The 17,442-nt window shown below is 42.4% G+C and overlaps 1 protein-coding gene across 1 annotated transcript in view; it reads right to left on the minus strand.

Moving 5' to 3' along the window:
- The window catches only part of LOC120836368 (SEC14-like protein 2), a 37,099-nt gene extending 26,305 nt beyond the window's left edge, over nucleotides 1–10,794 (minus strand). The window contains exons 1-2 of the mRNA XM_040205201.2: nucleotides 10,741–10,794; nucleotides 261–330 (exon numbers count right to left, since the gene is read on the minus strand). Of these exons, the coding sequence (XP_040061135.1) occupies nucleotides 261–330; nucleotides 10,741–10,794 (124 nt within the window). The remainder of the gene's footprint in view (nucleotides 1–260; nucleotides 331–10,740) is intronic.
- Between the last annotated feature and the right edge of the window lie 6,648 nt (nucleotides 10,795–17,442).

Raw genomic sequence — 17,442 nt, forward strand, 5'->3', positions numbered from 1 at the left:
AACCCCAATGCGTAAAGCCGTGCCTACATTCTTCACACAGTAAAGGCAGTGAACCAGAACCGCAGCATCAATAGGAGCAGTTTATTGTCCCTACTATATTTTTACAACGCAAAGTTTTAGTTTGCATTTGAACACCCTGTAATATCGTTAAATTTTTTACCATCAACTACCCTTCGTTAGTTTACTTTCAAACTGCCATGGGTACCCACGTTCGATGTTTGATGATTTTTTTTTCTTCTTTTGATTACGTTGAAACTTACCCCTCAGCCAACGCAGCAGAAATGGATCCGTGAAATCTTCGTTCCAGATATCACGGAGACAAGACTTGAGCTGTTGAAGCAACGAAATAAAACCATAGTTCAGCGAAAACAATATCTTAGAAAACATGCTCTCAGAATTTTAGGACCGGCACTGCCGGAGCAATGCCATAAATTCAGCGCTGTGGTAGCTCAAACACCCCAAGTGTTGCTTCAACTATATTCCTTCGCTAGGACGGTCAAAGTAGGAAGTCATGTGTAATATCGGTGATTAGGCAGAATATATCCTTTCTGTAATTCACCAGAACTCTTAGTTTTGCGATACCATTTTTTTTAAGAAAACACGTCTAGTCAGATAGGTGTAAACAACAAAAAAAGACGATTTTCCCACGGGATGTTTTGCATGCAAATTAAGCATTGCTCTTAAAAAACCTTGCGAATCTGTAAGAAGCCATCAACACGAAGACATGTGAATATTTAGTAAGCTCATTGACAATGAGGGATATATTCCTCATGAAAAACCCCAAGGTGGAGCATCAAACATGCTCATTTCGCAATTTTTAAATTTTGCAATGCCTCCCGGCGTTATTCCTGTGAGCAAAACACCCAACTGGAATCGCAAATGCGTGGAGTGTTTGTTGTTTTGTAATTGCCAGCCCTCACATATGCAAGTTCATTACCACGGAAGCCCTTGTTGGATGCATATTCGAGGTTTTCACTTCAAATTAAATCAAATTAATAAAGTCTGTACTTCCAAGGAAAGCTAGAAACAGTTCCAGAAAAACAGCTGTTAGAAGGCTGTAGTAAAGTGGTAATTTGAGCTAGTTGGTATATCACTGATTTTAAACAGCGCACAAAAAGTCGGCGGAAGAGAAAAGGACAGTAGAACGAAAGAGCGCTGACTCCCAACTGATTTATTTAGAAAGAAGTGAAAAGAAGGAAAAAGAAGCCACGAAAATTGAACCCCACGTGAAGTGAAGACAAGATAAAAGAAACAAAGAAAACGAAGAAGAAAAGGAAAAAAATGTACAGGTTAAAAGAAACAAAGAGAACGAAGAAGAAGAAAAGGAAGAAATTAGAAAATTAGAAAACTGTACTTTCACCTTTGGCCGGCCAGAGTTACTGTGCTTAGGCGTTGGCCAAAAAAGACACCTCCTTAGCACTCAGTGACAGGGACAGTTGACTAACGCATTGACTACTCGAGAGATCTACGAGGCTTTTGAAATTCAAAAAGTAGGACAGCAATGCGTCAGCCAACCGTCCCAGTCGCTGGGTGCTAAGGAGGTGTCTTTTGAAATGAAACATTGACGCGAAAGTGGCTGACATAAAAGCAGAACGAGGGCTACAGCCAGGGTGGAGAAAAAAAAAATCAAGATGACCCAAATCGTGATTTCATTCAGACTTCCTTTTGGTGGGAGGATTTCAATCAAACCTTTTCAGGAAATATAATCACAAAATATATTTCTTTATTCACCATTTGTTTATCATTTGGTACTTTCAATGTGCGCATTAGAGCCACTGAAAGTAGTGCGCATATGTTCTGTATTTAAACCAGTGTCATCACACAACAACGATTTATATCGGATTGAACACGAACAAAAAAGCAGTGGTTTGCGGAGAAAATCGATACGATGAGCTTTATTTCTACCTCTGACTTCGTTCGTCAGTTAGGCCGCATATTTTTTTTTTTCTTTTTTTGTATAATTTTGGAACGGAAAATATAGAAAGGAAAACTCCGGACGTTCTGTATTGCAAGAAAATCCAGTCGCGAAACAAATACAGCCTTTTCGCTACCAAAACACTAAGCTGTTTTTCTTCTAGCGTGGCTGGGCTTTCATGAAAAAAAAATCGTTAAGATTGCAGTAATTCTCTTTTCCGCATTATTTTCACAAACCGGAAGAACTGAAGAAATAGCCTGTCGGCTTTGAAAGTGCGTACAAGAATAAATAATCAATATTTTCTAGCTGCAGCTGTATTAGTCTGATTTAAATCAAATACATGTTACTATTTTTTATAAATAATATTGTAAACTTTGCCCACAGCGGAGTGACCAAATGTGAAGTGCGTACACTCCGTTACGCTGCCTACATAAACGAACGTTGGCTTTTAAGGAGAAAGCCCTACTTGTCTCATTACTCGAGAAAGCGGCGGCGTTGTCCCCGAAAGGTGGTCATAAAAATACGTCATCATGCACGCGCCCCAGAAATCAAACAGAAAGAAAAGCACAGCAACGCTGATGCTTCGTCACGGAAGCCGTCGTGAAACCGGTGGGGTTCAACGCGCCTCCGCAGTGGGGGAGCGTGACGTCACTGCCGGAGCGCCGTCTGAAAAAGGAAGACGTGGCGCGATGCTTGTAGGAATGCGCTGCCTGCACGAATGCTTTGGCATTTCTACACGTAAAAAGCCTTAGTGTCTCTGCCGAACTTTGTTTTTCTTAGATTTTCTTGGATACTATCGAAACAGCTAGTGTGGCGTAAATTGCTCATCCGGGGTACAAATTCATGCCATAAACGTTTGACGGTGATCAACCCCTTCTCTAAGTAAAATGCGAAAACTCGCTTAGTGCTAATTCTGCTTCACGGTGTACCGCCTGCGTGAGATGTGGTGCGCCTTAAACCTATAAATCTCCTGTAAATGATAAGGACGACTTTACATAATAATTTAATTTGAGGTGAGCTTTTCTCGGGGTCTGTCTAAAGACAGGTGAGCCTTTCTCCGGATGCGCATAAAAGTGGGTGAGCTTTTCTTCGGTAAGCTTTTCTCCGGTGAACTTTTCTGCGGCATTCGTTTTATTGGGAGCAGATTTGGTACAATACACTCTACTAGTATGAACATATAATTTAAGAAATAAATAAAAACGATGATAGGATGCACTGAGATAGAAAGAAACCTGGGTATAAGGGCGCAAGTCTTATTTGCTGATCGTGTAAATTTTTATGTTGTTTGTGATGCGTTTATTTAGAGCGAGTGGTACTTCGTAATGTAAAAAATTGTAAATTGTAGTTTGTACGGGAAAGAGGGAGGACCCATGCCTCTCTGCGGCGTATGCTGACATCACTCTCATGCTTTGCAAGTTCAGAAAAAGTGTAAAACAAGTCTATGAAAGATGTAGGTGACAAACGAATAGAACAGGTTAAACAATACTCATACATGCGTTCAACGGGAATTATTTCATATTTTGAAAATAAAGGCACTGCGTGGCCTAAATAAGAAACATTGGCAACATTTCGTATTATTTTCTTATGTAGTTAAAGTATGTTTTCAATTTTTGCTTTTGTTTTTGTAGCCCATATAATAATAATAATAATAATTTTATCGCAAATGGACAAAGATGACCGTAATTTAATTGGTATTGAAATAATGCATACTAGATTTTAGGTGTAATGTTGAGGGGCCGAATATTGCGTCACCTAGAGACAAAACCAATATCCCGAGAGAGTTTAGTTATCAAATAATTATCATGACAGTCCCAGATCGTTTACACAGGAAGAGTTTACTGAACGTTTTGTGTTCTTGGATTTGTTTGTTTGAGGAAGTCCCCGGTGAAAGAGTATGCTTTATGAAAATTTGTTTATTTTTGACCTGAACACGATTGGTATGAACTTTATTGTATTTATCTCAAGACAATTCTCATCAGACCACAACGAAAATATTATTAGACTAGAATTGGCTTTACACAACAGTGTATCAGCATTGGCCACGGAGATAAACATACTCGTATCATCCGCTTTTATAACGAACTGCACTTCGTTGATTCAAGAAGTAAAAGGGTCTTAAGCAAAGAAAAATATTATGCAAAAAGAGTTTTAAATGAGACGACCTAAATTACGTTCGTAGGACGTAAGTCTGATCGTCTCCTTCAGTCAACTATCGATAACTCTAGATACAGCAACCCAAAAAGTTTTGCTGCTGTATTTTTTTTATGGGTCTTTTTTTGTTTTTTTAGGTGGCTCTGTGGGGCCTGTGAACGGATGTACGAGGGTGCGCCTGGTTAGGTCTTTGGGGAGGATGCTTTGTTTTGAATTGTTGCCTGTACCAATTGTTGTGTACGAGATAAGGTATGCACCGTGGTCGAAGGTCACAAAGATGTCTGCGAATTCCGGGAGACGTGTGTGTTGTATCGTGTACGGGATGAGGTCGTTGCTTTAAATTGAGGTCATTACAAATTGTACCGTGGTGGAACGCCACAAGGACTTGTGCAAGTTCTGGGTGACGTGTGTATGTGAGATGATATATAAACAGTTGTGTAAATAATATTTGGTAACTGCTGTGTGACGTCCTGTGTTTGTCCCTTTCTTCGTCCGCCGTCTCAGGTTTTTTTTTTTTCAAAAATCGTTGCATTTAGTTGTTGATACTAACTAGATAATTGATTGGACATTAAATAAAAAGGGACCAATTATACTTCCTTCCGGTACACCAGAAAGTGAGTTGAAACGTATTTATTTACCCACCAAAGAAATGGGCACCACATGGGCCCTGCTGTTTGGTAAAAACAATTTTTTTTAGATGTTTTGGGATCTTTTAGGAAGAACGAGACGACGAGTGGCAGCGATCAGGGACTCATGGGGCATCAGTAGTCTGGACCCAAGTGGAGGTGCCTCGGAGTCTTTCAGATACATAAGGAGCGCCTGCACTCTTAGAAAAAACGGTATAGATATAGTCCTCACTTAGGGGAGGAACGGTCTTGTAACCTATGTTACTTTAGAAAGGGAGAAACGTTCGTCCCTGAAGCAGGGGAGCAAAGTTCCTCCGTCGCTTGCATCCCAATATGGCGGCCCCGAATCGAGCAAATCGAGCCCAATATGGCTTCCCGAGGACGCTACGTCTCTTGTACGGGACGAGAGCAGCAGCAAATAAAAGCGTAACTCGAGCTTTCCGCAAACTGTGTGTTTATTTCCGAAGCCAGATTCCCCCCACAGGTACAGAAACTTGCGTTTCGAAAGCAGTTACTCAGTCTTCTCGTCGACAGCACTGCGATGTTAAACGGAGACAGCCAATACCCAGTTACTTCGCGCACTTTGCGTCTTACCTTTGGTGTTCCTCGGGTCACAATTCCTTCGTCAACCGCATATCACAGAGAAGGGCAAACTCAATCCGCGAAACCAAAAGCCGCTCTCGAAAGAACAAACTCGGAGCCGCTGTTTATCGCGTGGTGTGAAAAGTTAAATGGCTAGCCACCAGATGGCGGGGTCAGGCAGAGTAATTGCAAGTAGCTAGGCTAAGTGGCGCTAGGTGCCGCCCAATTCATGTTCTACAAAAAATAATTTGATTTTCTCAGGCCAGTATTGCGCTTGGCGATCCTCTACTTTATACAGTATACACACATTACGCTGATTACAAGTATCAGGTGAACATACATTGAGCACACAGACGGCACACACAAATATCAATACAACGTAACACCACACTAACCCGAACACTACACCCGTGTCAGTCAGTCAGAGTCTTGGGAGAAGGAAATCGAAGGAAGTGTTGCTACTACACCCGTGCTTTGCGTTTCCGTCTTTTATAGTGGTCGTTTTGAACGTACGGAACTTTTCGGTGACTCCCTAAGCAATAAAAAATATTCCCAGCATGTTGATTTTTTTCCCAGCAATCTCATACCTCTGAGAGTATTTTGAATGGCTCAGGAGATTAATCTCTTATGAAAAAGTAAACGCTCGATCATGCCGTAATTATTTGAAAGCCAATAAATCAAGCCGCTCCAATGCGGTTCGAAGCCATGAGTTTGTTTCCTCACACGGCACGCCGTAGCCCGTATTTATATTGGTTTTTCTATTTGCGATGTTCGCGCGAAGCTGCAATTGCCGTCATGAATTAATCTCTGTAAAGCGGATATTCACTCAGCTGGAAGTTATGCTTCACGGGCTGAGAAATCGCTTTTCGATCAACTTGAATGCAGTCAAAGCCGCGACTTGCGGCAGGTGTTAAGAGTATGGAGCTACGCCGTGGCGAGCCCGAAAACTTCTAGCGCTCATCCCAGCGCGCCACTTGGAGGGCGGTTTCTCCAGGAACCGTAGTATATTTAAACAGCAAAATAAAGGGTAGCTTTTTTTTCGATTTTGCCTACTATTGCTTTTTAATGCCGAAATTCCATACTGTAAATATACGTACTTTCCGTCACGATTTCGTACTGTTCAGTCCTTACCCCAGAGCGCAATCGCTCTCGGGGTCGAGATGATTCCCACAGTCACATTGGCCACTGTACGATAGCGATAGGCGCTTCTACTGTTCAGACCAGCGTTCCAACATGACTATTGCACGTAATCCCTCAGGTGGTATTAAACTCTTTAATGTAAAGCGGAATGTCAACCTGCGACACCCCGCCCCCTCCGATCACGGCCCGACCAGCGGCCTCAATGCCCGACAGTTAACGATCTCATCTTGTTGTTACACCACTGATACGCGAACACACAGTCACATCGGCGATAATTCCAGTCTGCTGTTCACAACCCACAACACTGCAATCACGATGTTGCAGCTAACTATGTTGCTGACACGCACAAATACAGAACCACGTTGAACGCCGGTTGCACTCGGCATCGGAAAACAGAACCGAACTCAGCGCGGAAAGCACCCAGGCAGCCGGCATCAAAACCTGCCTGTCTTGGACGCAGTTCCTGCGGTTTCCATAACGTCAAAAACGTCGACACAGTTCCGCGTGGTTTCGCTAGTGTAGTTCCGTGCCGCGCGAGTCCCGCAATCCGGAGACGCCGGAGACGGCCATCCCCCAGTGTACGTGGCGCTGCTGGCACTGCTCCGGAACTTCGCTGTTTCTAGCGGCTTCGTTTGCTCGTTTGATAAAATTAGTGGTAAAAACGTCAATGCAACCGAAATGTTTTGCACGTTTGGACTAGAAGACGGAATCACAGGCGACCTTCGCTGCCCCTGAATTTTAATCAACTCAACATTAATTTATTAAACAACGTGCGCGACCTGCTCGAAAAACGAAACCGAAAGAAGAAAAGTCGGGAGGGCGAAAGCTTTCTCCCGTTTGCCTGGAGAAGGAGGAAAACGTCTCGTTCCTCCCTTCTTCTCGTGTCCGCTTGGGGGCGCGTCAGTAGAAGGGACAAAGACGCGCCGTTGCTACTTTTTTCCTCCATTTTTTCTTAGAGTGTGTGATGCTGCGAGGACCCAGTCATGGTCGGGAGCGGGTGGCGGGATGAGCCACTCAGTGAGAGTGGATGGGGGGGGGGGGGGGGGGGGAGAGGGTTAAGAGAGCGCAAGAGCGGGCTGTGGAGTGAAAGGGGCGCTCCCGCAAAAGATGCGAGAGCGTAGCGGGTGTGTGGCAGAGGGTGCACTATGGGTCCACAGGAATTTGTGGCCAAATCCTCTTGAGAGGGGCGGGAGCGAAGAGTGCTCCTGATCTGGCTTGGTGAAGGAAAGAGGTCTGATGACGAGTCAGGGGAAGGCTAGAGAGGCAGGGGAAGTCGAGGGGATTGGCCTTACTGGATAGGTATAAACATTTTGGAAAGAAGAGAAATAACTGTTAATAACTACACACGGTTTCCTATTTGTTAGACATGACTGAAGTAAAGCGGCTGGTAAGCCGCGGCTACCATATCGACTGAGTTTTATAATTAGTATTGCGTGATTTAGAACACAAGTGATTTTTATATTTTGAAAATAAAATTTAAGTAACAAGGCGGCTTGTGGAGATTTACCTTTGCGACAGCCGAATCGAGGGTCTGGTAGTATAGAATGTTTGCACAAAAAGTGGTCAAGGCGTGTAAGAATGACCTTTTTAGGTGCGTTGGAAAATACTGGTTTTACTGCTATTGGTCAATAATTATTTGTAACATGTTTATCGCCTCCTTTATGCATAACCGTCACGTCAGCCACGTTCATGCTCTGGAAATCCTACCAGGTGATAATAATGTGAGGAAACTATATCCATTACAAATTTAACTGGTTTGAATTGTAGCTTATTAGAGTCAATCCTCTTTTTTATTTTCAGCCTTAAAAATGTTAAACACCCCTATCTCGTCGGTTGAATTGAGAAATAAAGTGTCATTGGTGTGTCTAACAAGATGACAGACAGTTTAACGTAACATAACTAGGCTTAGGACTTCGTAATCGCTAGAGTCACTTGAGACCCTTCACCATTTCCAGACGGAAAGCAAACTCGCACGAGGAGTTAGCCGGGTGTAAGCTAGATAGCTTCATGTGATAACGCATATCGGATGGAATGACAGAGCTCTATCGATATTTGGTCTCGCTCACAAAGCTATCATTTGTTATCCGCGAAACTTTCAAGTGGGCTTGAAGGGGCACTGACACGTCAAAATCATTTTTTTTTATCCGAAACGATTAAAAGCGATTCCTGAACATTTCCCACAAAATTTGAAACTTGGGAATTCATTATTTTTGAAGTAGAAAAAGAATTTCTAAATGCCGAATTTGAAGAAAAGAAGAAAACGACGACAGGTTGCTACCCTTGGGCCCATATACAGTCACCCGTGAACAAGGAGCCGAGCTGGCTTCGAAACGTCGGGCACATTGAAGAAATTGGTTAGAGTCTACGTTGTACTTTTTCTTATTACTTACCTAACCAGGCGGAGTTCCGCCGAAATGTTTACATTAAATTTGAAGTTGTCGCGTGATCTGCGCCAGTGCAGTGGCGTCAAATATAGAAGAGCCCTGGGAGTCGACTTTCTTTCACTCCTTCCGCTCCAAACCGCGATTGCAAGCGCGACCCGAAACGGGGAGGTGAGGAGCGGGAAAAAAGGGCGCCGGCTTACCGGAAAACACCGGTTTGGTTTCCTCCGTGCGTGCCGTGCCGCCTGCCTATCGCTGCGAGCAGACGACGCTTGACTTCTGAAAGGCTGCCCCGGTGGAGTCACAACCGAAACTACGGTACACATACACTAAACCCAGTTGTTTTTACCGTTTGACGATTTCCTTTTCGAAGTCTGAGAGGTCGTCGGGCACCTAAAAAGGACCACTCCGTCCGATTCCCCGACTTACCGATCATTCTCTGCTATATGCGTCGAGCGCCGCCATGTTTTCTGAGCCGTGCAGGATAAAAAGCCAGGAAGCGACATCACACAGCACCACACCGGACCCCGATTCTTGGTATTTCAGAAAGGAGGTCCGTGGGGCGTTCGCAAATGCGTTACAAAACATTTTTACGATTGCCATTTTTAAATGTTACGGAAATGTCGCCTACAAAGCTTCTAAATTTCATAATATTTGACGTCACAAATCAAAAGGAGCGAGTAGGTAAGGAGCGGTAGAGAAAAACACCAAAAATAAAAAGGCGCGCGCGCGTGAGAAACTTTTTTTTTCGCGATGCGGTATTTTTTTACGTGTCTATGACTACCATTTGCATCGTTTTAGAAAATACCAAAAAAAACAAGCTTTGGGGTGTCAGTGCCCCTATCTATGGGTTAAACTCGTTCCAGTTTGTCAGCGAAGTATGGCCTGCCGAAGACATTGGACATCCATACAGGGTTTGGCTGTTTCCAATAAAGGTTTACAGAGACAGGAGTGAGCAAACGCGGTTTTGAGGATAAAAATATCTTGACACTTCACTAACTGGAAGTTGTTTTTAATACCTATGTTGAGTGTTCCGTCGTTTGGAAGGTGGTAATGTGTAGACTTCAAAACTTAAATGAGTATAGGACTTAATTAAACATAAGGAAGATACATAGAAAGGGGAACGAACTTTCTATGTATCTTCCTCATGTTTAATTACTGTTACCAACACGCTCGTTTTGTGCTTAAGTATAGGACTGCTGTTCTAGATTTTGAATTTTACTGCTTAAGTTTTATACGCATCCCCAAGCGATCGAATTAAGATACGTCTGTGCAGTGCTTTGAGCGCCCAAATATTACAAGCGTTTGCTGCACAATTATATGTCATTTTGGCAGACTAACATTACATAAAATTAACAAATTTTCAATCATGTCCTCCTAATATAGACATCCGACATTAGCTGTGTCATTTATTCATTTGACTGACTTACTCTTTGTGAAGTAACATGCATTTCCCAGATAAGTTACCTGAATGTAATTCAATTGAAAATGAAAGTGAATAAAGTCTATTAAAACTAAATTGATGCGTTCCAAATCTAATTTAATGAAGTAACACACTATAAAGTTCTCCCTCATTCAGTCAGTTACTCATCCACATAATGGCATCTTATCCATCTATAAAATCAGTGTAGTAATGATACGAATTGATATTTTCGTTTAACTAGACCGCAAACCCAAGGCTCGTTTCTTATTGAGGAAAACACGGAGTTGCAATGTATTGTTTCCGAGTTGATGTGAATAATAAACACTTCACAATTTATGTTAACATTAGTGTCTGACAGCGCTATATTATAGACTTCTCTTGTGCCGACACGCGAAGCATGTAAAATATTTGGGCTCGAAAAGCCATAATTTCAGTCCCACAAACCGTTTCCCAATCTCTTCTTTCTAAAAAAAACAAAACAAAAAAAAAAACACAAAAAAACACGAAAACACAACTACTTGCTTCGTCGAGAGAATGCTGCTGCTTGTCGCTCAGGTCTCCGGCGTATCCACTCATGACAACGCGTGTCGTAAATCAGCGCGCAGCGCACTCGGATCCCCAGCCCTTGGAACAATATTCCAATAATCAATGCGATATGACGAACCTGTTTCAACGCATCACGTGTGACGAACAGCCGCTAGCCGACGAAGTGCACGGGCGCGCCGCGCCGTCAACGCCGAGCGTCGTGTAGCAAATCTGCCGTCGTCTATACGCCTACTATCGGCTATCGGCCGCGTTGTCTGCTACGAGGAAACCGTTGGCAACTGAGCGCTCTTTCGATTCGAGAGCTTTGACTTCAGGAAGTACTGAAGTGTAAGTATCATTAATTAATTATTTTCTACTCATGCAAATGTAAGCGTATTGAGAGACATGTGTAAATAAAGAAAAGCAAAACTGGTTGTCCATCCTTTTATTGTGATTACAATCTTAATAAACACAACTCCCGATTTAGTCAACCATGTTGTTTTCTTGGCTCCGGTCGATGATGTCATTCCTAAAAAGATAGGTTTCTCTCCTCGCTCACAAAGTGCTAGAAATAGTAACGACAGTTTCACGGTTAGAGTAGTAGAATCACTCAAAAACCTTCCACTTGTTGACCTTTCAGAAAGCAGCTTGAGGTTGCTTCGTCTCTGTCACAAATCTGAGTTGAGATGAAATTGTGTTATGTTTGTTGCGCTTTTATTTTTGCAGTTCTAAGGCCAGCGATTTTCAGATCAAGCGCGCATCTTACTAATCAGACGCGTGCCGCGTTACGGCGGCATCCTTGGCAACGTGGAGGCCGACAACGCTGTAAGAACGGTGCTGGAAGCATAGCTCGCGCATCCAGTTCAACAGCACCAAAACCAAGTCGAGAAAGCGGAAATAATGTCCTCCCTTTTGAACCTGAGGAATTTCTACCGGAAAAGACAAGGTGGCAGAAAGTCCTCACAGACCAAATCAGGCAAGACCCGTATGAAAGCCTACTTGCCTAATAAAACAAGAGTTACCGCATCATCCTGCGCCGCATCCGCACAAACACGAAACTTACGGCGACCAGCCCTCCATGTTAAGCTGGACAATACCAAATGCGTGATATATCGATATGACACACATTCACTTGTAATGTTCGACTGTACTCGGTGCGGGACCGGGGATCCAACCTACAGAACATCTCATCTGGGAATGCAGAGCTTCGGCGTGAATCCGACGGGCCGTAATATATACCCTTTCCGCTTGGTCTCTGTGCAATGTTTATCCAGAACCCTTAAGGCCAGCGCGCAAGACCCAACCCAACTCTTTCCTGAAATGTATATTACAGGCTGGAAGCTAACACCCTTTCTAACATTTTTCCTCCTTCTCCGGTGGATGACCCAGGGTCAGTGTGGTGAAAATATTTATTAAAATACGCTTCAAGGAAAGCAACAACAAAAACACAGATTTATTATTTTTGGTCTGCCAGGACGGTAAAACGAAAAAGAAATCATCTTTGTAGCGTTTCCCCGACAAATGCAGCGAAGAAATCCAATTGGTTTATTATTCGACACGGACACAGGTCTTCCCGCCATATGTAGGGAATAAATTGCGCGCTTCATATTCTAAGGTTAAGATCAATCAAACACACAGACACACAAAGACACGAACAAAACGCGTGTGTTTGTCCTTCTGTGTGTCGGTGTGTGTGATTGATCTTGCGCTGTTAATCTTAGAGTATGAGTGACCAACTCGCCAAAGTTTACATTTTATTACGCATGTTTCACTTTCTTGTTGCACTTTTTGGGGATCTTTTCTATGAACCCTTAGCCCTGGACACATTCGGAGTAAAAAACCACCGCAGCGATTTATGCTTAAAAGGACACCGATATGTTGCACTTAATATAATCGTTCGCTGCTATACAAAGTCGAACTAATCTCAGTTTCTTGGTGTGCACTATGAGCAGTTGTTCCGGACCTTCCGTTAAAACAACCGTTGTGTAAATAGCAAAAAACGTATTTATCCTTATATTTACCTTTATTTGATTTATGAAATTTTCATTTAAAACAAAAGTTAATTCGCTAACCCACTAATCTTTTATTCAACCATCTCGTTTCAGTTTTGCCTCGGCGTTTTTTTTTTTTAGCTCAGTAGCCGAGAATGAAAACGAATGATGCATTCTTTTGTCCATTCACACGCAGAGCTCGCCCTAGACTTTTCTGGCTCCCCCGCATGGCGGACATTTTTACGTCTGCGCTGCAATGTCGGATAGCTGATTGAGCTTAAGAAAGGATGTAACCGCAGATTTTCGCTCACGAATTACGATGTTTATAAATCTAGGTGGCGCCACGGCTCGGGCATGTGAAAGCACGCTTTGCTGTAAATCAAATCAGCCCATGATGGCCGTTTCCTTTGTTGAGAAGCGTCTTTATTAAAGGCGCGCGTGTCTGTTCTTTTCCTGGGGAATCAACAGAGACTGGGGGAGGGCAGCTCGCGGACGCCGGTGACCAACGGGAGAGGAGCTCTGCCGTCCGCATATGCGTATGAAACACTTTAGAGGTTACAATAAAAATAAAACAGCGCAAAAAGAAAGAGGACGAATATGATATTCCTCATATGACAGTTGGTCTTATTCGTCTTTTGTGTTTGTGGCGTTTTTTTTTTGTTTTTTTTTTTGTTTTTTTTTGTTTTTTCGCCGACACCTTTTTTTGCATAAAATAGGTTCGCACTCAACTTGCCTTCGGTGATATTTTTTATGGATATGGTGTTTTAGCGCGCTATACCCACGGACCACTTACCACGAAAATTCAATGCTTTATCTGGCCATTTTTTTTTTCTTCTTGCTCATGAAGGTGTCTTTTTGCACCCTACTATTTTGAATACATTCTGTGTGAACCCTAAGAACTTCAAAGTACGACTGACTGCTGAAATTCGCTGTTTAAAGGCGTTTATGCTATGTTAAGGTATAGAATTCGATAATATCGGTACGTTTGTTTCTTTTTTCTTTATGTCACAACTACAGCTCACAACCACGCTCCACCTTAAATAATATGTGACGCTTTTGGCAATTTCGATAGTTTACTAGAGCGGTAGGTCTCAGATCCAGTCAGAGCACGTTTTGTGAAATTTTTGCGTCATTTCGTTGGGTAGGCACACCCACAAGGCTGTTGAGTCTCCTCCATTTTTATACTTATTTACCGCTTCCTAAAGGCCACTGTGCGAATATATCGCGATAACAGGATAATTTAAAACCACGCAGTCGATCATTCAGCACAATTTGTATTTCAAAGCTGACTCGGAGATCTAAAAGAAAAAGGCTCATGGCTTTCTTTCGGTCATCAACTCACGGCCAAAACGTAACCTCGACGCATTTCTGACTTTTTCGTCAGGTTGATTACCTTCCTGCAACAGTAAAATGAACTCAAGTAGCCAATAGTGACGTTGAAGCTTAGAGAACGCAGAGCGCCTGGTCAGCATCGTATATGTTCAATGCACGCGCTTCCCGCTGCTGGAAACTAGCAGAGAAATATATTTTGTACTGCGCTTATGATACAAACTTGAATGCTACAAATGAACTAGACCAGAGCGTGTTATGAATATCCGAGAGCCCAGTAATACTGCGCTACGGGGAATCGTTTTCAACCAACCTCCACGTTGATTATTGCAAGGACGCACGTGCACGGGGTAGAGCCAATACATGAGGAGAAAATCGCAATGTCGTAATCCTCAAATATCATGAAGACAATCCACCGGAATCATATAGATGTTTCCGGTGGATTGTCTTTATGATTTAAAAATAAATTGTCTGCCGCAACATCAGATTTATTTGGATTATGCTTTTGTTGCTTGTTGTTTCCAAGTTCAAAGAAGGTGCACGTCGTCCCTCGTCCCACCTGCGTGTTATACTTCGGGTGTTCCTCGACGCAACCAACACAATCTTCAGTCTACATTACTTTGTTTTTCAGAGACGTTTAAAACTTGAAGCTGAAAGAAAGAGCGTTTTACTCGTATTTCTTGCCCTGTAGAAATATTATGAACACGCAATCGTAACGTTTCATATCGCTTAACTGTTCACTTTTTTTATTGTCTTTCGAACGCAAACATTCCTACGCTAATATATATGCGGCATTCATTGAAAACAAAAAGCGAAACCTATGAACAAATTCAGTTTCTCCGCTAGATTTTGCGGAAAAATTGACGTCATGTGACCTCAACAGCAATTCAATTTCCCGCTAAATTAAGCGGGGAAATTGACGCCGCATGACTTGTTGTCACGTCACCTATATGAACAAATTCAGTTTCTCCACTAGATTTAGCGGGAAAATCGGCATCACGTAGCCTCAACAGCAATTCAATTCCCCGCTAAATTTAACGAGAAAATTGACGTCACGTGACCTCAACACCAATTCAGTTTCCGCGCTATATGTACGCGAGGAAAATGACGTCGCATGACTAAATGTAACGTCACCTATGAAAAAATTCAGCTTCTGCGCTAGATGTAGCGGGAAAATTGACATCACGTGACCTCAACTGCTATTCAATTCTCCTCTAAATGTAGTGGGATAATTGACGTCACGTGACTTCAGCACCAATTCAGTTTCCCCGTTAAATTTAGTGCGGAAAATGACGTGACATGGCTTGTGGTTCCATCAGCTATGAACGAATTGAGTTTCTCCGCTACATGTAGCAGGAAAATTGACATCACGTGTGGAAGAGGAGAAGGGGAAGTTACAAAGGAGGAGGGCGGAGGGGAGAGGAAAAAAAGAGGGGAGTAGGAAGAAAGGGGGTGTACCGTGTACGGGAGAAGGTGAGGGGGAGAGGAGGAGGATGGAAGGAGGAGGAGAGGGTACAAAGGAGGAGGAGGGACATACCCTCCCCCATACCCTCCCCTTCTCCTCAAGAGCTGCGCTCAAATTTTGCGTTAAAGAGATTTGTAAACGTCTTTAATTTTTTTCTGCGATCAAAGTATTTGCAGATTTTTAGAAGCCACAAAAAATGGGTATCATATATCTTACACTCTTTTTTTATTTTTAGTGTGCCTTTGATGACCCACTACATTCATTTTATGTGGTGGTTGTGTCTAAACCATAGAGAACCGCACGTGACCACGGAGAAGTGTGTGAGCGCGACTCAGACCGGCCAGTTCTCGATCGGCGGTTTTCGGGCGATAAGAAAACGAATTTCGAGCCGCAAGTTGTGTTCTGGGTAATTGGGCTCTCATATGTCGTGTACAAAGAAAAACCTTGGCAAGCACGAATACCCTGCCAGTGTCCCTTTAAGTTTCGCTATAACCACATTTTCTCAGAATTTGCGATTTAAAACTATTGCGCAAAATTCATAACGCAAAGACATTATATACTCCACGAAAAAAGAAAGAAAAAAAAAGTCACGACTTGCCATTTTTAGCGGTAATTTGTTGTGCGCGCGGTATAGTTCCGTTGCCCAGACTTTCCAAAATTAGCGAAATTTCAAGCCCGTAAGAATTATGCCTTTTACGCTGTTTAATTCGCGGCGTCTTACAATTATTTTCCGTTTCACTCCACAATGAACCGAAGAACACGCTAAGAGAAGCCGAAGCCAATCCAGCGCGACCTGACTGTGAAGTGACCATTTGGAGGGACGCAGCGCATTTGACGGGATGTGACTAGATACGACCTACAAGCTAAATTGAATGGCATGGTACGTAGACTCCGCCGCGGTCCAACAAGGTCAAACGGAGTGCAGTTTCTGTGAAAACTGCAGAAGCTTTTTTGAGTGGTATATTTAAATTTATTTTGGTTGTTGGGTGATCAAGCTTTTATTGCTCTTTGAGTTCTACACAAAGGATGGCTAAATTTATAAAAAAAAGTGATCATCCGTGTCCGGGGTTCGAGGTATATTCGGGGTGCTTCAGATGAAAGACGTAGGACAACTGCTTCTTGGTGAACCAGCTATAGCTGTTGTCAAATGTGAATATATCTGAGGATAAAACAAAGCATATATGTGACTTTTATAGTTTTCGACGACAAGAAAATACGATCGAATATGCGTACAGGCCCGAATAAGCAAAATAATATAAAACAAATCTAGTGCTGAACACAAATACAATACATTCTAACAAAATTGTGCACAAAAAGTTAATTAATTTAAAAAGTAATGAAATATAAAGTACAAATACAAAAATTGAAGGTTTATCCTAGGTAAATACTCTTCTATGTAAGTTTTATTTTCCTTTTTTGACAACTGCCACCTCAATTTAACCTTGAAAAAAAAAACGTCATGGCTAAAGAACAGTAGAGTAAATGTTACAACAATTTAGGTCATAGAAAACAAATGAAACCTTTAGGTATATTAGTTATTTGATGTAACACAAGAATGTACTCAGTCAGGAAAGACAGCGCATTTTTGTTATATAAGTTGAATGCGAGCTTATTTGCAAAGATGCATTGAGACTTCTAGCCCTTCTGAAGTGACAAAAGTATTTAAAGCAAGATGTCATTAATGCAGTACAAAAATAAAAACAACCTCTAACCAAAATCCCGCGCGTTCTCTGATCTTTTTTTCTTTTTAGGATTATTTTTTGCGGAACTTTGCCAAGATGCGTGGTCTTTGTATGTGACTCACATCGCGTCAAAGGGAGCCCCATGTGTATTTAATTACACTTGTATTTTAAACTCGCACTTTTAAGTATTTAAATACGATGGACAGATACATTTATTTACGTGTTATTAGAT

Source organism: Ixodes scapularis, unplaced genomic scaffold (assembly GCF_016920785.2).
Source record: "Ixodes scapularis isolate PalLabHiFi unplaced genomic scaffold, ASM1692078v2 PGA_scaffold1__304_contigs__length_218370807, whole genome shotgun sequence".
Classification (NCBI taxonomy): domain Eukaryota; kingdom Metazoa; phylum Arthropoda; class Arachnida; order Ixodida; family Ixodidae; genus Ixodes; species Ixodes scapularis.